The sequence below is a fragment of the Coregonus clupeaformis genome, chromosome 3 (assembly GCF_020615455.1).
Source record: "Coregonus clupeaformis isolate EN_2021a chromosome 3, ASM2061545v1, whole genome shotgun sequence".
Taxonomy (NCBI): domain Eukaryota; kingdom Metazoa; phylum Chordata; class Actinopteri; order Salmoniformes; family Salmonidae; genus Coregonus; species Coregonus clupeaformis.
In genome coordinates this window covers 38,185,388-38,211,523 of record NC_059194.1, presented here as the reverse complement: position 1 = coordinate 38,211,523, position 26,136 = coordinate 38,185,388, and the positions used below count along the sequence as shown (strand labels likewise).

The following is a 26,136-nucleotide window of genomic DNA, read 5'->3' as shown; positions in this document are numbered from 1 at the left end:
GCAATACGGACTTTCAGCTCCCTCCAAAGATTTTCTATTGGGTTCAGGTCTGGAGACTGGCTAGGCCACTCCAGGACCTTGAGATGCTTCTTACGAAGCCACTCCTTAGTTGCCCTGGCTGTGTGTTTCGGGTCGTTGTCATGCTGGAAGACCCAGCCACGACCCATCTTCAATGCTCTTACTGAGGGAAGGAGGTTGTTGGCCAAGATCTCGCGATACATGGCCCCATCCATCCTCCCCTCAATACGGTGCAGTCGTCCTGTCCCCTTTGCAGAAAAGCATCCCCAAAGAATGTTTCCACCTCCATGCTTCACGGTTGGGATGGTGTTCTTGGGGTTGTACTCATCCTTCTTCTTCCTCCAAACACGGCGAGTGGAGTTTAGACCAGAATGCTCTATTTTTGTCTCATCAGACCACATGACCTTCTCCCATTCCTCCTCTGGATCATCCAGATGTTCATTGGCAAACTTCAGATGGGCCTAGACATGCGCTGGCTTGAGCAGGGGGACCTTGCGTGCGCTGCAGGATTTTAATCCATGACGGCGTAGTGTGTTACTAATGGTTTTCTTTGAGACTGTGGTCCCAGCTCTCTTCAGGTCATTGACCAGGTCCTGCCGTGTAGTTCTGGGCTGATCCCTCACCTTCCTCATGATCATTGATGCCCCACGAGGTGAGATCTTGCATGGAGCCCCAGACCGAGGGTGATTGACCATCATCTTGAACTTCTTCCATTTTCTAATAATTGCGCCAACAGTTGTTGCCTTCTCACCAAGCTGCTTGCCTATTGTCCTGTAGCCCATCCCAGCCTTGTGCAGGTCTACAATTTTATCCGTGATGTCCTTACACAGCTCTCTGGTCTTGGCCATTGTGGAGAGGTTGGAGTCTGTTTGATTGAGTGTGTGGACAGGTAACTAGTTCAAACAGGTGCAGTTTATACAGGTAATGAGTGGAGAACAGGAGGGCTTCTTAAAGAAAAACTAACAGGTCTGTGAGAGCCGGAATTCTTACTGGTTGGTAGGTGATCAAATACTTATGTCATGCAATAAAATGCAAATTAATTACTTAAAAATCATACAATGTGATTTTCTGGATTTTTGTTTTAGATTCCGTCTCTCACAGTTGAAGTGTACCTATGATAAAAATTACAGACCTCTACATGCTTTGTATGTAGGAAAACCTGCAAAATTGGCAGTGTATCAAATACTTGTTCTCCCCACTGTATAACATATATTTTGATTTGTTTAACACTTTTATTTGGTTACTACATGATTCCATATGTGTGATTTCATAGTTTTGATGTCTTCAGTATTATTCAACAATGTAGAAAATAGTACAAATAAAGAAAAATCCTTGAATGAGTAGGTGTGTCCAAACTTTTGACTGGTACTATACATAAGACAGCAGTCTATTTAGCCGACGGCCGGAGCTTATGGAAATCTTATTCGTATGAAGTAAAATGGAAAACAGATTTTAGATCAGCATTGCTACTCTGAGATGCTTTATGCATACAGGCCCAGGCCTATTACACAGCTCTGACGTCAATGTAGTCTGATGATGCTTCTATGACTGAGAGCTAAAAGGCCCCATCTGTGTCTCTGAATCTGTGGTGCTTCCTCTATCTATGATTGACTGCTAGGCAATTACCAAGGTGTCGGCACTGTGATTACCTAGAGAAATTAACCAGAAATGTCCAATGAGTCAGAGATCCTTTATTAGCCAGTGAATATGTTTTAATATTCTCTCAGCGAGCTGCGATTGGGCTGTGGGCTGGAAACCCTGACAGGCCGGAAGCTTAATGGCAATTAATGTAAATGTCATTCACTGACACATCTCTCACACAGCAACAGTTGTTGTCAGTCTTCACCTTTTCTAAGATGAATGGAGCGATATGAATAGGGGGATGATTTGTATGTGATGAATGAGAAAGACAGTGTGACAACTCCAATGTGAGCTAAAAGCTGTTGAGTTGATCCTCTCTCTCCCACATCTGCCTCCCAGCAAATATCACATTCATGCATGGGTTCCCCAATTTATTTCGTGAATGACCCCATTTTGATTTCTGAAAATTCTCGCGACCCCAACCATGTGAAAAAATTATGTAATTAACAGCCAATGTTTACTTTTTTATTTGGGGCTATGGCAGTCAATTGCAAAACATTCAAACAGTGTTTCTGATTGTCTTCTCAACTCACGATCACATACATTTAATGTGAGGCTATGACAGTCAATTGCAAATGAGTCTGGCATAATGTTTTAATGCCGCGTTCAAAACAACTGGGAATTCTGAAATTTCCGACTTCCGTGCTTTCAAGGATTTTTTTTTTTTATGGTCATCCAACTCGAAATTCTAAGTCAGGAACTCTGGCCTCTTTCTAAAGCTCTGACTTTCCGACCAGAAGTTCACTGACATCAAGATTTGACCTCGTTTTTTTTCGAGTTCCCAGTTGTCTTGAAAGCACCATTATCTTATCACCACTAATGGGTGTGCTTGATGCATGTCGCGTCGGAGCTTCTCAAAGTCAGGGGCCGTGCTCAACAGTGCGCATCTCATCTCTGCTGACACATCCAACCTGGATTGATATTTGGTTTTTACGCAGACTAGAGCACTGCTGAATCCAGCTTCACACAGATATGAGCTGGCGAAGGGTACCATGAGTTTTAATTCTCTGAGGGAGACTGCAGGGTATTCCCTTTCAGTCAGGAACCAAAACTCCTCCGTAGTGACCCGTGAATGCGTTTACATTTACATTTGACATTTTAGTCATTTTAGCAGACGCTCTTATCCAGAGCGACTTACAGGAGCAATTAAGGTTAAGTGCCTTGCTCAAGGGCACATCGACAGATTTTTCACCTAGTTGACTCGGGGATTAGAACCAGCGACCTTTCGGTTACTGGCACAACGCTCTTAACCACTAAGCTACATGCCGCCCCTCCGCGTTGTCTGCAGCATTTGGTCACATGACCTCTCGACAGGCCATACTTGACTGTTGCCCTTGAATCATAACAATTGAAGTGCAACGGTCAAGTGTGGCCTTTTCCCACAATCTAAGGGCACTCTCTGGTTGAATTTTACAGCGCATTCGGGAAGTATTCAGACCCCTTCACTTATTCCACATTTTGTTCCGTTACAGCCTTATTCTAAAATGGATTCAATTAAATTTTCATTGATCATCCTTAATGTTTCTACAACTTGATTGGAGTCCACCTGTTGTAAATTCAATTGATTGGACATGATTTGGAAAGGCACACACCTGTCTATGTAAGGTCCCACAGTTGACAGTACATGTCAGAGCAAAAATCAAGCCATGAGGTCGAAGGAATTGTCTGTGCCGAGACAGGATTGTATCGAGGCACAGATCTGGGGAAGGGTACAAAAACATTTATGCGGCATTGAAGGTCCCCAGGAACACAGTGGCCTCCATCATTCTTAAATGGAAGACGTTTGGAACCACCAAGAGTCTTACTAGAGCTGGCCAATCTGAGTAATCGGGGGAGAAGGGCCTTGGTCAGGGATGTGACCAAGAACCCAATTGTCACTCTGACAGAGCGCCAGAGTTCCCCTGTGGAGATGGGAGAACCTTCCAGAAGGACAACTATCTCTGCAGCACTCCACCAATCAGGCCTTTATGGTAGAGTGGCCAGACGGAAGCAACTCCTCAGTAAATGGCACATGACAGCCCACTTGGAGTTTGCAAAAAGGCACCTGAAGGACTCCCAGACCATGAGAAACAAGATTATCTGGTCTGATGAAACCAAGATTTAACTATTTGGCCTGAATGCCAAGCGTCACGTCTGGAGGAAACCAGGCACCGCTCATCACCTGGCCAATACCATCCATACGATGAAGCCTGGTGCTGGCATCATCATGCAGTGGGGATGTTTTTCAGGGGCAGAGACTTGGAGACTAGTCAGGATCGAGGGGAAGATTAACAGTGGAAAGTACAGAGAGATCCTTGATGAAAACCTTCTCTGAACCTCAGACTGGAGCGAAGGTTCACCTTCCAACAGGACAACGACCCTAAGCACACAGCCAAGACAACGCAGGAGTGGCATTGGGACAAGTCTCAATGTCCTTGAGTTGCCCAGTCAGAGCCCAGACTTGAACCCGATCGAACATCTCTGGAGAGAACTGAAAATAGCTGTGCAGCGAAGCTCCCCATCCAACCTGACAGAGCTTAAGAGGATCTGCAGATGAGAATGGGAGAAACTCCCTAAATACAGGTGTGCCAAGCTTGTAGCGTCATACCCAAGAAGACTCAAGGTTGTAATCGCTGCCAAAGGTGGTTCGACAATGTACTGAGGAAAGGGTCTAAATACTTAAGTAAATTTGATATTTCCTTTTTATTTTTAATAAATGTACAAACATGATGGGGTATTATGTGTAGATTGATGAGGGGGAAAAACCAATTACATCCATTTTAGAATAAGGCTGTAACGTAACAAAATGTGGAAAAAGTTAAGGGGTCTGAATATTTTCCAAATGCACTGTATATTTCAATTATTTTCATTTCGTTTCTAAGATGAACCACATAATGATTTTGAGAGACAGACTATATTTTTATAGATATATTTGTGTTTTAAAAAAATGGGGATTTGGGAAATTCTCCCGCGACCCAATTTTTATATCGTTGCGAGTCCTAGTTTGGGAACCGCTACATTGTTGGTTGTATAGAGTGGGGAAATTAAGTTGTGTGGAGAGAGGTAGATGACGTTTCCTCCAAAACGTAATGCGACATATTCTCGTCCGCCCTCCTCTAGTCCATCCAGAGACCTCATGGTGAGAGTAGAAGTTTCATGAGTTGTCTGTGGAACTTGAAAGATTGCTGGAGTGTCGATTTGTCTGAAGGATTAATGTCCCATCATCCCCCATCTGTCTGAGACCTGAGGGTTCTCTTGTTCTCTCTGTCTTCTGAGGTAGCTAGTTTTATTGTTCTAATTTCAAGGTTGAGAAAGAAACTCGTCTAGTCTTTCCATCACTATCTGAAGCAGCTTTGCCTTTGATTTCTCTGGTGATTGCCGAAGGCGCTAGCCAGTCTTTGGTGACTTGATTTGACTTATAAAATCTTTGGATTAAAGTATCTGTGGCATCGGTGGTGGTATTTAAATGATCCACTATATATATTTTTGATATACTAAGTTGTACTCCTCCAACTTAACCCTACAGACAGTAAAGGGAAGGAGACTGCAGCCATGAAGGCTGACCTGCTCAGAGCACGCAACATGAAGCGCTACATCAACCAGCTGACCGTGGCCAAGAAGCAGTGTGAGAAACGCATCCGCCTCCTGGGGGGCCCCAACTACGAACAGCAGGAGGAGGGGGCCACGGACGAGGGAGAGGGGCCCCAGAGCCAGAGGGTAACGTTACACACACTCGCACGCATGCACACGCACAGGCACGCAAATCCGTCGATTTAAGCTAGAGAGATCTGTTTGCATTGGATGAGTCTCAATCCACCGCATCCGCCTCTGTCGCACTTCCGCATCTGCGGTGAAAGGTGACAGATCTAGAGCTGTGTTTGTCAGACCATGAGAATCCCAAAAATCTTCTCACAAAATAGTCTGTAGCGTCCGAACGATTTGGCCTACAAACTATTATTACCACTCTATTGAAAGATGAGACTCACGAACACGATGGTGTTCTGCGTTTTGCTCTATGACACCTACAAGCGTTTTGGGACTCGTATGAAGTCGGTACAGCCGATCTGCCTACTTCTGTCTGTAGCGTCCGAACAGTTTGGGCTACACACTAATATGAACCCTCTGTGGAAAGGTGAGACTCTCACTACTACGTACATGTCGATTTGCTCTAGGACGCCCACAGGCCTCACAACACTCGTCTGAAGGTCCCCCGGTACCAGTTGAAAAAATTACCAGTTAAAAAAATGAATGGCATTCGGAAAGTATTCAGATTCCCTTTTTCCACATTTTGTTACGTTAGACTTATTCTAAAATTGATTTAAAAAAAAAAAAAAAACATTTCCTCAATCTACACAGAATACCCCATAATGACAAAGCGAAAACAGGTTTTTAGAATTTTTTGCAAATTTATTAAAAACAATAAACAGATACCTTATTTACATAATGATTCAGACCCTTGGCTATGACACTTGAATTTGAGCCCCAGTGCATCCTGTTTCCATTGATCATCCTTAAGATGTTTCTACAACTTGATTGGAGTCCACCAATGGTCAATTCAATTTATTGGACATGATTTGGGAAGGCGCACACCTGTCTACACTACCGGTCAAAGGTTTTAGAACACCTACTCATTCAAGGGTTTTTCTTTATTTTTACTATTTTCTACATTGTAGAATAATAGTGAAGACATCAAAACGATGAAATAACACATATGGAATCATGTAGTAACCAAAAAAGTGTTAAACAAATCAAAATGTATTTTATATTTGAGATTCTTTAAATAAATAGCCACCCTTTCTGGAGAGACCTGAAAATAGTTGTGCAGCGATGCTTCCCATCCGACAGAACTTGAGAGGATCTGCAGAGAAGAAAGGGAGAATGTCCCCAAATACAGGTGTGCCAAGCTTGTAGCGTCATACCCAAGAAGACTCGAGGCTGTAATCGCTGCCAAAGGTGCTTCAACAAAGTACTGAGTAAAGGGTCTGAATACTTATGTAAATGTGATATTTCAGTTTTTTATTTGTAATACATTTGCAAACATGAACTGTTTTTTGCCTTGTCATTATGGGGTATTGTGTGTAGATTGATGAGGATTATTTTTTTAAACATCTATTTTAGAACAATTTATATAGAGACTGTTTAGTGCCAAAAATTATGTAAAAAAATAAATGTTTCCTGATCTTTCTTATATCTCACAGCTATAGGACAGACACTTAGGAACATACTTCCTTTTGATTTTTTGGGGGGGATTATCTGTTGTTACATGTAGTGAATCTGTTATTTAGTGTGTTTGTATGGGCTAATAACAGTTGGGGCCCAAGAAAGTGTTCAGCAAATATTTTTTTAAATCATTTTTTATACTTCAAGGGGTCTTAAAATTCTAAATCAAATAGCAAAATGATCCTTGGTATGACCTTCTTAAAATATTTCCATATATCTTATTAGAACCCCCCCCCCCCCAGCTTAGACAGGGCTTAGACTCTTATGGGTTAAACATTACATTGACTCCTCTGCAGTGAGACTGGGCTTTAATGGATGTGGGCCTGGCACTCCCTATTCATCTGGAGTTCTGTGTGGATGTTTGTCAAATGGCACCCTATTCCCTACATAGTGCACAAAATTAGTGCACTATATAGGGAATAGGGTGCAATTTGGGATGAGCCCAGTGTCACCCGCCCTGCCCATCCTGTTGGAACATTGGCCCATTTGTCCCACGATGGCTGAGCTCGCAATGTTTTTGACAATCACAGGGTTTGTGTCTAGCTGTGATGAACAACCCCAGGTCTCCTCACCGCACTGAGCCGCACTCCACTCTGTTAGTTTTTGTTGTCACCTTTAAATTGGCTAGCTGTCCTTCAAATCAATGGCATTAATTGCCTGGCAGGGTGCTTATTCACAGCCCAACCCCAGCCCCAACAGACACTTAATGCATCTCAAATGCCACCTTATTCCCTAAATAGTGTACTATTTTTGACCATTGGCCTATTAGCCCTGGTGTAAAGGTTGTGTACTATAAAGGGAATAGGGTGCTGTCCACTGGGACCAGTATAGGTACATTTATCTAAATCCCCAGTGGTGGGTTCTGTCCCCTGTAGATCCTACAGTTTGAGGAGATCATGTCCAACCCGGGGTTCCGGGAGCACTTCCGTGTCTACATGGAGCGAGTGGACAAGAGGGCTCTCATCAGCTTCTGGGAGCTAGTGGAGATGCTCAAGACTGCCAACAAGGTAACGTTGTCACATTCTCCAAAAGCAAACGTTAAACCAGTGTTACTGACTAGAATTGACATCCTTTGTAAAATATCTCTGACTGGTAGTTTTACTCTTTGAGACCAGTGCCATTTTTGACTAAATTGAACATTTGGATGAAACACATCGGAGTCTGTCACATCTATTAAAGCTGAAAACCCAGTGCCCATTCTGACTCCTGTTGTTTTCCCAGAATGAGGTTCCCCAGCTGGTGGGTGAGATCTACCAGAACTTCTTTGTGGAGAGCAGGGAGATCCCGGTGGAGAAGGCCCTGTACAAGGAGATCCAGCAGACCCTTGTGGGGAACAAGGGCACTGACGTGTTCCACCGGATCCAGTGGGATGTGTATGACACCATGAAGGAGCGCTACTACCCCTCGTTCCTGGTCTCTGACCTCTACGAGAGGCTCATCAGGAGAGAGGAGCAGCGCAGCAGCTCCCAGTCCAGCAGTGAGGACAAGGACGAAGGGGTGAGCTGGGGAGGGGACACACACACTGAAGCAGACATGCACAGACACACACACCAGCCAGCCGGCATACGCTCCTGCGTATATATTTGTACAGACAGGATGCACATTTACTATGCGAGTCATCAGACTTATTGCAAGTATAAAAAAGATGGTTAAAGTGTTGACCATTAGCATTGTGTCAAGCTCTTCACACAGTTGTATTATTATCATCTTATAAACCTCCACCCCTCTGCACAGCTCCAGGTTCTGGATGGAGGAGAAGAGGCGCTGGACGAAGGCACTAAAGGCATCAATGAGCAGGCCAGCTACGCTGCCAACAAGCTGCGTCAGCTCTACGACAAGCTGGAGTACAAACGCCAGGCCCTAGGCTCCATCCAAAACGCCCCCAAGCCAGACAAAAAGGTACCCCACCACACCTCTCAGCTGCTATTGTTTCAGTTCATGGTGATTGTGTTTTTGATTTTCTATGGAGTGAATAGTGTTAATGTTGCATGCTGTCTGCTTTGCAGAGGGTGTGACAGTGTGTTTTATAAGGTGTTTTTATGTACTCTGATATCGAGTATACCCTCAAGGTTGCATCCTCTCTATTTATGGCTACTTGACGATCTAATAGAACGTGAGACACATACAAAAGCACGTCATCGACTGTGCTGCTATCATTCACCTGCAAGCCAAGCACACTATTTTTACCTCTCTCTCTGTCTTTGTGCTGGCATTAATAAAGAACCCATTAAATGTTCCCTGAAAGGATGTCTGCGCCTGCCTTTAATACAAGTAGCCCTTGACAAATTACATTGACTGAACAGCCACTTTCTTGAATGAGACACAGGCCAGCTGTCTCTTTTTTCTAGCAGGTTGGTACTGTGTCTGGGGGAGATGGATTTTTTGACTGTGTGTGTGTGTCTGCGCGGTGCCATGTGTGCTTTCTTCTCTCAGATTGTGTGTAAGCTGAAGGAGGAGATCAGGGCCATGGAGAAGGAGCACAGCGACCTGCAGCTGCACATCTCCCGCACAGACTGGTGGTGTGAAAACCTGGGTTCCTGGAGGGCCCTCATCACCACAGCTGAGGTGAGTGGGACACACACAAACTAAACACAAAACAAACACGCACACCTGATCGACAACAACCACCAGGCAGCAGCGTCCTGTCAAACACACATGGTGTAGTTGGCCGATTCCGTGCGGTCTCTATTTGGCAAAGTTGCCCTCCCGAAGTTGAACAGTAAGAACTGCAATTGAATCTGAAATGCACAGTCAGAGGACAATTATTCTGTTTCTAACGAAATAGAGGCATACTACGACAAAATAAACGTGACACAGTGTGTAAATTCTAACAAAATAGTGCAGGAAATGAAGAAATTGATAAAAATGCTGGAATTGAACAAATAACTATGCAAATAAAACCATTGGTCAAGTACCAGAGTTAGAGGCTACAAGAATGTTGATTCCTATGCAATGTTCTACAAATAGGACTACTTCACTGTCAGTTTTGTCCTGCTATTATTTTTGGTTAAAGTATAAAGCAATCAGAATGGAGAAAGCCCACATTAAAACCACTTAAAATTAATTTGTTGCAATCCTAGGGTCATGCACTACCCATAAAGCATGTTTAGAATTATTATTATTATTATTCAGAAACATCAAATACCGTCAAAAATGAGAAAAATACAGTGGGACAGTATGATATACCGTGATATTCGCTGTTCAAGCAGGCAGAAATACAGCCATCATGCAAAGCTGTATTTCTGCCTGCTTAAATGGCGAATAGCTCAGATACACATGAAAACATGAAATGACCCCAGGAATCGATAGAACATCATCGCTCAGAGATGCACAACTACGATATAACGTTCAAAATGGGTGAATCTTTCCTTTAAGGCAATGAGCAAATCAGCCACCCTTCCACAAATGGCCTTTAATCTGAGTTAATTAATTGTCTTCATTGGAATGTTTTCTTACCATGCTCTCATTGATACGGTGTCTGTACTCTATGACTATAAACTCAAACATTGCTCTCACCTTACTGTCACCATTGACCATTAACTCTAACCATGCATGAACAAATACTATCTGGCATTGTTGTGTCTCTGATTGTGTAGAAAAAATCAAGGAAAATATTTGTTTGGGGAAAAAAAAGAGCTTTGCAGTGAAATAAAGGAAGATGATACCCACTGTGCCCCTCTATCCCCCACCAGGCAGTGGAGGAGAACGGGGAACAGATGCCGTGCTACTGCGTCTCAGTGAGCCTGCTGGAGGGGGACGACTCTAAGAACAGCCGATGGAGCGTCACCAGGAAGCTGATAGAGTTCCAGGCCCTGCACCGGAAACTGACTGAGGTAAAGGTTCCTCCATGCCAATGCTGCTGCCTAACCCGTCTCTCTGGTCGAGTCCCAAATAGCACCCTATTCCGTTTATAGTGCACTACTTTAGATCAGGGCCCATAAGGCTCTGGTCAAAAGTAGTGCGCTATGAAGGGATTAAAGGGAATAGGTTTCCATTTGGGATACAGCCTCTGTTTGCCCCCCAACAACAGCCATTTAAATACAGCAGTCCAGTGCTGTTACGTCACAGCCGTTTGTTTCAAATATCACTGCCTGCCATCTGATAATCACCCCTAACAATGCTGCCACTGGCCGGTTGCCGTGGAGATCGACGAGACATGAAGACTGAAACGTAACCCCTCTTGTTTTCTCTATTCTCTCTCTCTCTTTCTTTCTCCGTCTCTCTCTCTTCTATGTCTTTCTGGCTCTCTCTGTCACTCTCTGACGCTCGCTGTCGCTCATTTTTTCTCTCTCTGTGTCTGTCTCACTGTATCTGTCTCTGTCTCAATTCAGTTAAATGCTTTATTGGCATGGAAAGTGTTACCGCATACATTGCCAAAGCAAACATATAGACACACATTAAATCAATGATGACGCAGATAGATAATAATACGAAAAATAATACTCTGAGTAATAACAATTAAAAGGACAGTACAGTAAGAAATGAATGAGCACAGTAATGAAGTAGTGAGAAAGACACAGGTAGCAATGTTTTTGCTCTGGTTGGTCGTTCCACTGGCTGTCCCTACGGGTGTGGCAGGGACCTACATATGTTGCTGCTAATATGGCACAAAGGGGTTTTTCTCCCAATAGATATTGGATTTTCTCCTTTTCTGTTTTGGTTTCAAACTCGTTGTATTTGTTTTACATTTTGGGGAAGAAAGTTGCCTGTATAGTTCTGGCAGTGTAGGAGAAAATCTAGCTCTGTCTCGACTAGGGTTGAATGGCGGGAACCCGGTTAGCAAGATTTACTGGGATTTGCCGCCCAAAACCTTTTCCCGGGATAAACTGTGAGAAACTGGTAAATTATAATAAATGATTTACAGTGCATTCGGAAAGTATTCAGACCCCTTCACTTTTTCCACATTTTGTTACGTTACAGCCTTACTCTAAAATGGATTCAATAATTTTTTCCCCTCATCAATCCACACACAATACCCCATAATGACAAAGCGAAAACAGGTTTTTAGATTTTTTTGCAAATGTATTACAAATAAAATACAGATACCTTATTTTACATAAGCCAATCTTCAGTAAAAGGCACATGACAGCCTGCTTGGAGTTTGCATAAAGGCACCTAAAGGCCCAGCATCGTCCGGGTTAGGGGAGGGTTTGGCCTGCCGGGATGCCCTTGTCCCATCGCGCTCTAGCGACTCCTGTGGCGTGCCGGGCGCATGCACGCTGACATGTTGTACATTGTTTCCTCCGACACATTGGTGCGGCTTGGCAGAGTCATGTTTCAGAGGACGCATGGCTCTCGACCTTCATCTCTCCCGAGTCCGTACAGGAGTTGCAGCGATGCGACAAGACTGTAACTACCAATTTGTATATCACGAAATTGGGGAGAAAAAGGGGTCAAAAGTACCACAAAATAAAATTAAAATAAAGACTTCAGCATGGGAGAAGTCAGAGCTCAGACTGATAGACGAGTTTCCCGCTAGTATTACCAGTTGGAGGGACATTCAAGTGGATTTTTCCCAGTCGCATGCTGGCATTTACGAATTTACGAGAAGTTATGACCGCAGCATTAGACTGATCCTTACAGTAAGTTGCTATTTTAGGCAAATGGGTCAGCCAGAATGTATGTGTGTGTTTCTGTGCCCACCTTAGTGAAGTATTGCCGGACCTTCTCCTTGCTCTGAGGAACTAGCATATAGCTAGCTACTGTACATCTATGGGCTTTTATGTTTTTCTGTCGTGTGTAATGTGCAGTAGCCTACATCATATATTTTTGGGCTTGGGCTCATTAAATGTTGTTTATTTATTTAATATATGTAGCATCAGGTTTGAATTGAAGCTCCAATCAAATCCAGACATTTATATGCTTTTTAATGCTTTTGAATGACACACCCGGTTTTGGCGGGAAATACCGGGTTACCCAGGAGAAAAGTGATTTATTCTCATGATGGAACATTTGCAAAATACCGGGAAAAAATTCAACCCTAGTCTTGAGTTCTCTCTGAGGGCAGAGTGAGCACAACCTGTCCTCTCTGGGTAGCCAGATCTGTCTGTGACGGCCGGTTTCTATGGCCAGGCTGTGCTCACTGAGTCTGTACATAGTCAGTGTTTTTCTCAGCTTTCTATCAGTCTCAGTGGTCACATAGTCTGCTGTCATGTACTGTCTGTTTAGAGCCAAATATCACTGAAGTTTACTTAGATTTTGTGTGGTGTCTTTCCAGTAGGTGATATACTGTATTTTTAGCTTTGCTTTTTGCTTCAGGCAAGATTTTCTGAGTGCTGTCCTGAGGTTTTGTTCGGTTGGTAATGGTTAGTGAACTTAGCCTCAGGACCAGTTGACTGAGGGAACTCTTCTCTATGGTCACCTCTTGGCATTTGAGGGCTTTCTAATGGTAGGAGTTGGGGGTCACTTGTTTTTAAATGATTATACAATTTAGTGGCTCTTTTTTGGATATTAATGAGAAGAGGGAATTGGCCTAATTCTGCTCTGCATGCGTTGTTTGGAGTTTTTCTCTGTACTCAGGTCTCCTGTAGCTCAGTTGGTAGAGCATGGCCCTTCCAACGCCAGAGTTATGGGTTCGATTCCCACGGGGGCCAGTATGAAAAAATTTATGCACTCACTAACTGTAAGTCACTCTGGATAAGAGCGTCTGCTAAATGACTAAAATGTAAAAAAATGTACTCTGAGCATGCTCTTACAGAATTCCACATACTGGGTTTCAATTGGGTGTTTGTCCCATTTGTCAAATTCTTGCTTTGTAAGCGGACCCCACACTTCACTGCCATATAGTACAATTGGTTCTATTATTGATTTGAATAATTTTGAGCCAGATCCTAATTGGTATGTCTAATTTAATAGATAGTTCAATGGCATAGAAATCCCTCGTTGCTTTGTCTTTCAGTTCATTCACGGCCAGGTTGAAGTTCATATTTTGTCCCAAATATGTGTAGGTGTGTGTGTTCTATATGAGTAGAGTCCTCAGCCCAGTAAAAAAAGTATATTGGTTTAACTGACATCTGGACCTTTTCTGGAATGTCATGTTGTTTGTCATTTTGAGATTGGCTGTCAGTGCCCAGGTCTGACAGAATTGTAATTGTTGCTATAGTCCCTCTTTTGTGTGATGCAGCAGCACCAGGTCATCTGCATACAGGAGGCATTTTATTTCTGTGTCGTTAAGAGTGAGACCGGGCCCCGGGCTGTTGATTGCTCAAGCTTTTTGGCCAATTCATTTATATAGATTTTAAATAGACTTGAGCTCAAGTTGCTCCCCTGTTTTACTCCACGCCCTTGGGAAAATAAATCTGTATGTTTATCTCCAACACCACTTTAAATTAATTTGAGTAAAATGCCAAATTGAATCCAATGCTTTTTGGAAACCTACAAAGTAGAACATTTTAGTTTTGTTTTGATTGACATGTTTATCAATTAGGGTGTGTAATGTATAAATATGGTCTGATGTTCGATAATTTGGTAGGAATCCATTTTGGCTTTTGTTTAGAACATTGGGGTCACTGAGAAAGTGCAGTAATCTGCTGTTCATGATGGTACATAATATTTTCACTAAGTTGCTGTTGACACAAATACCACGATAATTGTTTGGGTCCAATTTGTCTCCATAAAAAAATATGTTATTAGTCCCTGGTTCCAGATGTCAAGGAAATAGCCTACACTCAAAACTTTGTTAAAAAGTTTCACTATGGCATGTGTATTTTATTATTTCGTTTAATATTCCATCAGGACCACAAGCCTTTTTGGGTGACACGGCCTGTATTTCTGTTATTGGGGAATCCGGAGGGTTCTTGCAGTTTTTAATGGCTTATTTGAGGTTTTTCATATATTCTTTTTTGTTTCAAATTCATAGTAATATTTCTATATAGTTCTTCAAAATGATTTCTCCATAGGTCACCATTTTGGATAGCCAATTATTCTCTGTGTGGTTTGTTTAGAGTTAAAATTTTCCCAGAAGTTCCCTCAATTTCAGTAAGTTGTCTGTGTTCTTTTTATGTTCTGAGAGTCTGTTTGTATTCTTTTAGGGTTCCCCAATACTGAAGGCGCGTATCCTGGTTGTCTGGTTCTCTTATGTTTATTTTTTTTTTCTTATAGATTTGCAGTCATAATATTTTCATTATTTGTCTTTTTTGTCTTCTTTAAATTGGATAAGGGATGGCAATTTGTCAAAACATTTTGTAACGTCAGCACAAGCAACGTCAGCACAAGAACTGTTCGTCGGGAGCTTCATGAAATGGGTTTACATAGCCAAGCAGCCGCACACAAGCCTAAGATCACCATGCGCAATGCCAAGCGTTGGATGGAGTGGTGTAAAGCACGCCATCATTGGACTCTGGAGCAGTGGAAACACGTTCGCTGGAGTGATGAATCACACTTCACCATCTGGCAGTCCGACGGACGATTCTGGCTTTGGCGGTTGCCAGGAGAACGCTACCTGGCCCAATGCGTAGTGCCAACTGTAAAGTTTTGTAAATGAGGAATAATGGTCTGGGGCTGTTTTTCGTGGTTCGGGCTAGGCCCCTTAGTTCCAGTGAAGGGAAATCTTAACGCTACAGCATACAATGACATTCTAGACGATTCTGTGCTTCGAACTTTGTGGCAACAATTTGGGGAAGGCCCTTTCTGGTTTCAGCATAACAATGCCCCTGTGCACAAAGCAAGGTCCATAAAGAAATGGTTTGTCGAGATCGGTGTGGAAGAACTTAACTGGCCTGCACAGAGCCCTGACCTCAACCCCATCGAACACATTTGGGATGAATTGGAACGCTGACTGCCAGCCAGGCCTAATCCACCAACATCAGTGCCCGACCTCACCAATGCTCTTGTGGTCCCCGCAGCAGTGTTCTAACATCTAGTGCAAAACCTTCCCAGAAGAGTGGAGGCTGTTATAGCACCAAAGGGGGGACAAACTCCATATTAATGCCCATGATTTTGGAATGAGATGTTTCGAAGAGCAGGTGTCCACATACTTTTGGTCATGTAGTGTATGTAGCACTCACAAAGAAATTTGGGTCAGTGGAGATGGCCTCCTTTTAGATTTCCAGCCAAATGAAGAATTCTCCTGTTTTGATTAGTTCTATTAGCTGTGTTTTGAACCAAATCAGCATTCCCCTTGATTCCCTCCCCTGGGTGACTCCTCTCAAGTTGGTGGATGGGACCACCATTACCCTGTATCCTAGTGGACAACCAGTGGATCCATCTACTCCTCGTCTCCTGTAAAACAATTACACTACCGGTCAAAAGTTTTAAAACAACTACTCATTCAAGGGTTTTTCTTTATTTTTACTATTGTCTGCATTGTAGAATAATAGTGAAGACAGCAAAACTATGAAATAACACATATGGAATCATGTAGTAAGCAAAAAAGTGTTAAACAAATCAAAATATATTTTATGTTTGAGATTCTTCAAATAGCCACCCTTTGCCTTGATGACAGCTTTGCACACTCTTGGTATTCTCTCAACCAGCTTCATGAGGTAGTCACCTGGAATGCATTTCAATTAACAGGTGTGCCTGTTAATTTGTGGAATTTATTTTCTTCTTAATGTGTTTGAGCCAATCAGTTATGTTGTGACAAGGTAGGGGTGGTATACAGAAAATAGCCCTATTTGGTAAAAGACCAAGTCCATATTATGGCAAGAACAGCTCAAATAAGCAGAGAAACGACAGTCCATCATTACTTTAAGACATGAAGGTCAGTCAATAAGGAACATTTCAAGAACTTTGAAAGTTTCTTCAAGTGCAGTCGCAAAACCATCAAGCGCTATTATGAAACGGGCTCTCATGAGGACCACCACAGGAATGGAAGACCCGGTTACCTCTGCTGCAGAGGATGATTTCATTAGAGTTACCAGCCTCAGAAATTGCAGCCCAAATAAATGCTTCACAGAGTTCAAGTAACAGACACATCTCAACATCAACTGTCCAGAGGAGGCAGTGTGAATCAGGCCTTCATGGTTGATTGCTGCAAAGAAACCACTACTAAAGGACACCAATAAGAAGAAGAGACTTCCTTGGGCCAAGAAACATGAGCGATGGACATTTGACCAAATTGGTGATTTTTGGTTCCAACTGCCGTGTCTTTGTGAGACGCGGTGTGGGTGAACGGATGCTATCCGCATGTGCATTTCTCACCGTAAAGCATGGAGGAGGTGATGTTATGGTGTGGGGGTGCTTTGCTGGTGACACTGTCTGTGATTTATTTAGAATTCAAGGCACACTTAACCAGCATGGCTACCACAGCATTCTGCAGCGATACGCCATCCCATCTGGTTTGGGCTTAGTGGGACTATCATTTTGTTTTTCAACAGGACAATGACCCAACACACCTCCAGGCTGTGTAAGGGCTATTTTACCTAGAAGGAGAGTGATGGAGTGCTGCATCAGATGACCTGGCCTCCACAATCCCCCGACCTCAACCCAACTGAGATGGTTTACGATGAGTCGGACCGCAGAGTGAAGGAAAAGCAGCCAACAAGTGCTCAGCATATGTGGGAACTCCTTCAAGACTGTTGGAAATGCATTCCAGGTGAAGCTGGTTGAGAGAATGCCAAGAGTGTGCAAAGCTGTCATCAAGGCAAAGGGTGGCTATTTGAAGAATCTCAAATATAAAATACATTTGACTTTTGACCGGTAGTATATGTCTGAATATCCTATTTTTGTAATACAATCTGGGTTCCTGCTCTTAAGACCAGGGACCTTAGGCCTGTTGCTCTTCCAACCGCCTTTGCGTAGCTCTGTCTGCCTGGGTGAGGCTCCTGTTGCATGAGTGAAGGTGCTGAGGGGGCAGGAGTGGCTCACGCCTGGCCTGGTGAAGCCCATGGGGGGGTATCTGTAGCTGGTTTGGGGGGGGATTTCAGGTGGGCGGCTGTTTGAGGGAGGTGGTGTGGTCGGCGGTACTCCTCGGCGGGAGGTCTCTGGGTGCAGGTCTGCTGGGGTGTGGGAATGGTCTCTGCGGGGTGGGGGCTGGTCTGCCGTTCCTGTTGATGTCGTGGGCGAGTGTCCTAGGGCCACGTCCTTCAGCGTTCTGGTGAAGGTGGAGACTACCTCTTTGTACATATGTACATGTTTGTAGAGGCAGTCCAGGTGGAGGGTAGGATGGTGGGCCATGTGTACATTTGGTTGCAGGGCACAGTCCCGGGGGAGGCAGTGCGTTTATGCGTTGTATAGTGGCGGGGTGAAAGTCTGTTCTCTGGAGAAGAGTGGACACCACAATCTTGGTGTTGGGGAATGTGGTGGTGGCCCTTTCTATTACCCTCCTCAGTGATGTGGCCACCCTCTCCTGCTGGGCCCGCAGGTCGTTGCTCCCTGTGTGTATTATGATGTGGCCACCCTCTCCTGCTGGGCCCACAGGTCGTTGCTCCCTGTGTATATTATGATGTGGCCACCCTCTCCTGCTGGGCCCACAGGTCGTTGCTCCCTGTGTGTATTATGATGTGGCCACCCTCTCCTGCTGGGCCCACAGGTCGTTGCTCCCTGTGTGTATTATGATGTGGCTTGGCGACCCGAGCTGGGCCTTGACGAGCAGCTCCATTGCACTTTTTGTTGTGGGGCACCACACCTTCTTTTTTGTTTTATGATTATGGAAAGTTTATTCTCATGAACAAACTTCCCGTTCAAGTCAATCAACAGGATGATGTCAGCCAGTCTATCCTCGAGGCTGGAGGGAGTAGAGTGGGGGCTGGTGGTTTTGGTGTTGGAGCTGGGGTGGTTGGGGGAGAGGGAGAGCTGGGCTGGGCTGGTGTTGATGTGTCTGAGATGCTGTCCTGTGAATTGTGGGTGTAGGGTGGGCTTTAACGATCTGGCTGCTTAGAGTGGACTCCTCTGCTGTTTTGGGACAGAGCTCAAGGTGGGTATCCAACTTCGTATTTAGGGGACACAGTTCTCTCTTTCTGTCCTGCAGCTGCTGTCAAGGTATAGCCACCTCAGCTTTAGAGTTCTCTCTGTCTCTCTGCAGCTCTCACCTCTGCTGTATGATCAGCCAGTTCTCTCTTGAGTTTCTCCCGTTGCATGTCCCTCAGCTGTGCTGTGAGGCTGCTGTCGTCTCTGTGCTGGCTGTGGGCCCCTATAAGGTGTCTGTGTCTGGCTGTTGTTTGTTCAGATTTTCCCTGTGCAGCACCTGCTCTACCTCCATCAGGGCAAACTTCTTTGTCAGGTTGTTGATGATGCTGCGTAGAGATGGCTCTGCCTGTTCTGAGCTGGGGGTTGTCTCTCTCCTCTGGGGACTGCTCATCTGTGGAGCAGCCTGGAGTGGACTTCTCCTGCTGGGCTCTCTCCTTTATTGAAATAATGTCAACCTGCACCCGGATGATCCCATTTTTGTACATGTTGATGGTTGTCTCTCAGATTTTTTATTTCCATCCACTACAAATTCCCTCTCTTTTACCTGAGGGGTAGTAAGTAGGCCTTTACTGCACAGTGCCATGCACTTGGCTGCTCTGTGAAGATAATTAGGTTGCTGACGTCTCTGTTCTTGTAAAAAAAATACACAAAAAAATGTATGCACGCATGACTGTAAGTCGCTTTGGATAAAAGCGTCTGCTAAATGGCATATTATATATTATATTATTATTGTATAGGTCTGCAAACAGAGTCTCTGGTGTCTCCCTCAAATGTTTATGCTTGTGCTGTTTGCATGTATTATTGATTATTGTTTTTGGCCTCTGCGGGGTAGTATTATATTGGAATGGCCTCAGTGTAGAGGGGGTATGATCTCACAGGGCTAATGCTGCTGCAGCTATGCTGGGGAGGGGATGCTGTTCTGCTTCTGCAGTTTGGCGTGGGAAGGGTGGAGGCTGCTGCTGCACTCATCAGAAAAGGGGAGAAATTCAAACTGCCCAGTGTTCTTTCTAGTTTCTAGCCTAGTTCAGGGGTTGCTCTCCTAAATGTAGTGAAAGACCAAGAAAATAGCTGACTGTTCTCTTTCCCTTTTTTTCTCCTTGGCTACTCACTTTAAAAATGATGACATTTCAGGAGCTCATAATGCTATGCTGCTGTTCATGCGCTCTCTGTCTCTTTCTGTGTCTGTCACTCGTCTCATCTCTTTCATTCTTTATTCTTTCTGCAGTGTTTCCCAACCTTGAAAAAAGTCCAGCTTCCCTCCATCAGTAAACTGCCATTCAAATCAATCGACCAAAAATTCATTGAGAAGTCCAAAATCCAGCTCAATACCTTTTTACAAGTAAGTCACTATCTGCCAACACTGGTCAACCACAAATTATAGTGAAACTATCACACAAATCAGTGTTTTGGTTAATGTGGAATGCATTTCTCAGTATCAATCTCCTGAGGGCATAATTTTTCAGAACAGGATGGTATGTGTCCCAAATGGTTCCCTATTTCCTATGTAGTGCACTACTTTTGAGCAGGTCCCTGGTCAAAAGTAGTGTACAATATAGGGAATAGGGTGCCATTTGGGATGCTGCCGAGATGTCGTCAGAGTTGATGAGATGTCACATATAGCTACTAGTGGGATCTCAGGTAGTTTGTTTACTCCTTTCAGCCGTAGGACATCAGAATAGTTTGGTCTGCTAGGAGATGAAAATGCGTTATTGGAGTGGCTCGTCCCTGCTGTTCTCACTGCATGTCAATTGGCCATCAGGATTTCAAGCTAAGCTATTTCACTGTCTGGAGACTGAAAAATTAGACAAAAGAAAAATGTACTGTACTCAGTTTGGAGATGAGAATCAATGACAAAGTTGAAGATGGAGCACATACTTTAGATGTCTTAACAACAATGATAGTTATGATGGTGATGATAATAATGAAAGGCATTACAGTGATGATAATGATTTTTGTTTGTCTGATTGATTTGCAGTAGTCGGCTTCCAATGTCATTAGAATTGACTGTCTCAAATGGCACCCTATTCCAAATACAGTGCACTACTTTTGACCAGAGCCCTATGGGCCCTTGTCAAAATGAGTGCACTATATAGGGAAAGGGGTGCCATTTCAGACATAGACAGTCTAACGTGGAGCTGTTTTCTTCACCCTGTGTAGAAAATGCTGACAGACGAGTGGATGTGTCAGAGCGAGGCGCTCTATGCCTTCCTCAGCCCCTCCCCAGAGCACCTGAAGGTCATGGACATCCAGAAGAAATCCTCCTTCTCCCTGGCCTCCTTCCTGGAGAGACTGCCTGGAGACTTCTTCTCACACACAGAGGTTAGTTAGCACCATCACATCAGGAGACCTGCCCGACTGGCTGGAAGGGTGGAGGGACTAACACACATACATACATACATACATACAGTGGGGAAAAAAGTATTTAGTCAGCCACCAATTGTGCAAGTTCTCCCACTTAAAAAGATGAGAGAGGCCTGTAATTTTCATCATAGGTACACGTCAACTATGACAGACAAATTGAGAAAAGAAATTCCAGAAAACAACATTGTAGGATTTTTCATGAATTTTTTTGCAAATTATGGTGGAAAATAAGTATTTGGTCACCTACAAACAAGCAAGATTTCTGGCTCTCACAGACCTGTAACTTCTTCTTTAAGAGGCTCCTCTGTCCTCCACTCGTTACCTGTATTAATGGCACCTGTTTGAACTTGTTATCAGTATAAAAGACACCTGTCCACAACCTCAAACAGTCACACTCCAAACTCCACTATGGCCAAGACCAAAGAGCTGTCAAAGGACACCAGAAACAAAATTGTAGACCTGCACCAGGCTGGGAAGACTGAATCTGCAATAGGTAAGCAGCTTGGTTTGAAGAAATCAACTGTGGGAGCAATTATTAGGAAATGGAAGACATACAAAACCACTGATAATCTCCCTCGATCTGGGGCTCCACGCAAGATCTCACCCTGTGGGGTCAAAATGATCACAAGAACGGTGAGCAAAAATCCCAGAACCACACGGGGGAACCTAGTGAATGACCTGCAGAGAGCTGGGACCAAAGTAACAAAGCCTACCATCAGTAACACACTACGCCGCCAGGGACTCAAATCCTGCAGTGCCAGACGTGTCCCCCTGCTTAAGCCAGTACATGTCCAGGCCCGTCTGAAGTTTGCTAGAGTGCATTTGGATGATCCAGAAGAGGATTGGGAGAATGTCATATGGTCAGATGAAACCAAAATAGAACTTTTTTGGTAAAAACTCAACTCGTCGTGTTTGGAGGACAAAGAATGCTGAGTTGCATCCAAAGAACACCATACCTACTGTGAAGCATGGGGGTGGAAACATCATGCTTTGGGGCTGTTTTTCTGCAAAGGGACCAGGACGACTGATCCGTGTAAAGGAAAGAATGAATGGGGCCATGTATCGTGAGATTTTGAGTGAAAACCTCCTTCCATCAGCAAGGGCATTGAAGATGAAACGTGGCTGGGTCTTTCAGCATGACAATGATCCCAAACACACCGCCCGGGCAACGAAGGAGTGGCTTCGTAAGGAGTGGCTTCGTAAGAAGCATTTCAAGGTCCTGGAGTGGCCTAGCCAGTCTCCAGATCTCAACCCCATAGAAAATCTTTGGAGGGAGTTGAAAGTCCGTGTTGCCCAGCGACAGCCCCAAAACATCACTGCTCTAGAGGAGATCTGCATGGAGGAATGGGCCAAAATACCAGCAACAGTGTGTGAAAACCTTGTGAAGAGTTACAGAAAACGTTTGACCTGTGTCATTGCCAACAAAGGGTATATAACAAAGTATTGAGAAACTTTTGTTATTGACCAAATACTTATTTTCCACCATAATTTGCAAATAAATTCATTAAAAATCCTATAATGTGATTTTCTGGATTTTTTTTCTCATTTTGTCTGTCATAGTTCATGTGTACCTATGATGAAAATTACAGGCCTCTCTCATCTTTTTAAGTGGGAGAACTTGCACAATTGGTGGCTGACTAAATACTTTTTTTCCCCACTGTACATACATACATACATACATACATACATACATACAGTGCCTTCAGAAAGCATTCACACCCCTTGACTTTTTCCACATTCTGTTTGTGTTACAGCCTGAATTTAAAATTGATTAAATTGAGATTTTGTGTCACTGGCCTACATACAATACCCCATAATGTCAAAGTGGGATTATGTTTTTTGACATTTTTACAAATTAATGAAAAATGAAAAGCTGAAATGTCTTGAGTCAATGGGTATTCAAACCCTTTGTTATTGCAAGCCTAAATAAGATCAGAAGTAAAAATTCACATAATAAGTTGCTTGGACTCGCTCTGTGTGCAGTAATGGTGTTTTTGAATGACTACCTTATCTCTGTACCCCACACCTACAATTATCTGTAAGGTCACTGTCGAGCATTGAATTTCAAACACAGATTCAACCACAAAGACCAGGGAGGTTTTCCAATGTCTCGCAAAGATAGATGGGAAAGCAAAAAAAGCAGACATTGAATATCCCTTTGATCATGGTGAATTTAAAATTACACTTTGGATGGTGTATCAATACACCCAGTCACTACAAAGATGTAGGCGTCCTTCCTAACTCCATTGCCAGAGAGGAAGGAAACCGGTCAGGGATTTCACCATGAGGACAGTGGTGATGTTAAAACAGTTACAGCGTTTAATGACTGTGATAGAAGAAAACTGAGGATGGATCAACCATAATTGTAGTCACTCCACAATACTAACCTAAATGATTTACAGAAATGAAGGAAGCCTGTACAGAATATGCATCCTGTTTGCAATAAGACACTAAAGTCAAACTGCAAAAAAATGTGGCAAAGAAATGAACATCATGATCTGAATACAAAGCATTATGTTTTGAGCGGCAATCTAATTAATTAGCATAATGAAAACATTCCCATTAAAATCTGTCAGTTTAAGATAGATATCCAATCCACCGCAACCACCTATCTATGTCGCACTTCCGCATATGCGGTGACAGAGCTAGAGCGGTGTTTGTCAGACCATGAGACGTCCCGAAAATCTGTCTTCTCACAAAATCGTCTGTAGCATCCGACCGGTTTGGCCTACAAACTATTATGGAAAGATGAGACTCTAACGAACACAATGGTGTTCTCCGATTTGCTCAATGTTTCCCACAAGCGTCTTGGTACTCGTCTGAAGTCGGTACAGCCGATCTGCCAACTTCTATCTGTAGAGTCCGAACAGTTTAGGCTACACACGAATATGACCCCTCTGTAGAAAGGTGAGGCTCACGAACACGTACATGTCGGTTGTTTCGCAAGACTCGTCTGAAGGTCCTCCAGTCCCAGTTGCAAAAACAGGTTTTTATAAATTTCTGCAAAAATAAACTGAAATATCACATTTACATAAGTATTCAGACCCTTTACTCAGTACTTTGTTGAAGCACCTTTGGCAGCAATTACAACCTTAAGTCTTCTTGGGTATGACGCTACATTCTTCTCTGCAGATCCTCTCAACCTCTGTCAGGTTGGATGGGGAGCGTCGCTGCACAGCTATTTTCAGGTCTCTCCAGAGAGGTTCGATCAGGTTCAAGTCCGGGCTCTGGCTGGGCCACTCAAGGACATTCAGAGTCTTGTTCCCAAAGCCACTCCGGCATTGTCTTGGCTGTGTGCTTAGGGTCGTTGTCCTGTTGGAAGGTGAACCTTCGCCCCAGTCTGAGGACCTGAGTGCTCTGGAAGAGGTTTTCATCAAAGATCTCTCTGTACTGGTAGAGTGGCTTCAGTCTGGCCACTCTACCATAAAGGCCTGATTAGTGGAGTGCTGCAGAGATGGTTGTCCTTCTGGAAGGTTCTCCCATCTCCACAGAGGAAAATCTGGAGCTCTGTCAGAGAGATCATCAGGTTCTTGGTCACCTCCCTGACCAAGGCTCTTCTCCCCCGGTTGCTCAGTTTGTCTGGGCGGCCAGCTCAAGGAAGTGTCTTGGTGATTCCAAACTTCTTCCATTTAAGAATGATGAAGGCCACTGTGTTCTTAGGGACCTTCAATGCTGCAGAAAAATTATTGTACCCTTCCCCAGATCTGTGCCTCAACACAATCCTGTTTCAGAGCTCTACGGACAATTCCTTCAACCTCATGGCTTGGTTTTTGCTCTGACATACACTGTCAACCGTGGGACCTTATATAGACGTGTCTGTGCCTTTCCAAATCATGTCCAATCAATTGAATTTACCACAGGTGGACTCCAAACAAGTTGTAGAAACATCTCAAGGATGATCAATGGAAACAGGATTCACCTGAGCTCAATTTTGAGTCTCATAGCAAAGTGTCTGAATACTTACGTAAATATAGTAATTCTGTTTTTTTATGGGGTATTGTGTTTAGATTGATGAAGTAAACAAATATTTGGTCCATTTTAGAATAAGGCTGTAATGTAACAAAATGTGGAGAGGTCAAGTGGTCTGAATACTTTCCGAATGCACTGTACACACCGTACATACATGCATGCATACAAGCGTTCACAAACATGTCAGACATGTCAGAGGAGGTCAGAGATCTGGCCGTGTGGTGCCAGGACAACAACCTCTCCCTCAACGTGACCAAGACAAAGGAGATGATTGTGGACTACAGGGGGAAAAAAAGAGGACTGAGCACGCCCCCATTCTCATCGACGGGGCTGTAGTGGAACAGGTTGAGAGCTTCAAGTTCCTTGGTGTCCACATCACCAACGAACTATCATGGTCCAAACACACCAAGACAGTCGTGAAGAGGGCACGACAAAGCCTATTCCCCCTCAGGAGACTAAAAAGATTTGGCATGGGTCCTCAGATCCTCAAAAAATTCTACAGCTGCACCATCGAGAGCATCCTGACTGGTTGCATCACCGCCTGGTATGGCAACTGCTTGGCCTCTGACCGCAAGGCACTACAGAGGGTAGTGCGTACGGCCCAGTACATCACTGGGGCAAAGCTCCCTGCCATCCAGGACCTCTATACCAGGCGGTGTCAGAGGAAGGCCCTCAAAATTGTCAAAGACTCCAGCCACCCTAGTCATAGACTGTTCTCTCTGCTACCGCACGGCAAGCGGTACCGGAGTGCCAAGTCTAGGTCCAAAAGACTTCTCAACAGCTTCTACCCCCAAGCCATAAGACTCCTGAACAGCTAATCATGGCTACCCGGACTATTTGCACTGCCCCCCACCCCATCCTTTTTACGCTGCTGCTACTCTGTTAAGTATTTATGCATAGTCACTTTAACTCTACCCACATGTACATATTACCTCAACTACCTCAACTAGCCGGTGCCCCCGCACATTGACTCTGCAACGGTACCCCCCTGTATATATAGCCTCCCTACTGTCACTTTATTTTACTGTATATATAGCCTCCCTACTGTCACTTTATTTTACTTCTGCTCTTTTTTTCTCAACACTTTTTTGTTGTTGTTTT

The 26,136-nt window shown here is 43.9% G+C and overlaps 1 protein-coding gene across 3 annotated transcripts in view; it reads left to right on the top strand.

Annotated features, from left to right (window-relative positions):
* LOC121545040 (sorting nexin-25-like) overlaps positions 1-26,136 on the top strand; it is an 83,518-nt gene that overhangs the window by 43,875 nt on the left and 13,507 nt on the right. For 2 of the 3 annotated variants that reach the window (XM_041855393.1, XM_041855410.1), the window contains exons 7-14: positions 5,165-5,355; positions 7,734-7,865; positions 8,080-8,355; positions 8,593-8,757; positions 9,292-9,423; positions 10,551-10,691; positions 19,931-20,044; positions 20,863-21,024. In XM_041855393.1, the coding sequence (XP_041711327.1) occupies positions 5,165-5,355; positions 7,734-7,865; positions 8,080-8,355; positions 8,593-8,757; positions 9,292-9,423; positions 10,551-10,691; positions 19,931-20,044; positions 20,863-21,024 (1,313 nt within the window). The remainder of the gene's footprint in view (positions 1-5,164; positions 5,356-7,733; positions 7,866-8,079; positions 8,356-8,592; positions 8,758-9,291; positions 9,424-10,550; positions 10,692-19,930; positions 20,045-20,862; positions 21,025-26,136) is intronic. The other variant, XM_041855402.1, reaches the window with a different exon arrangement.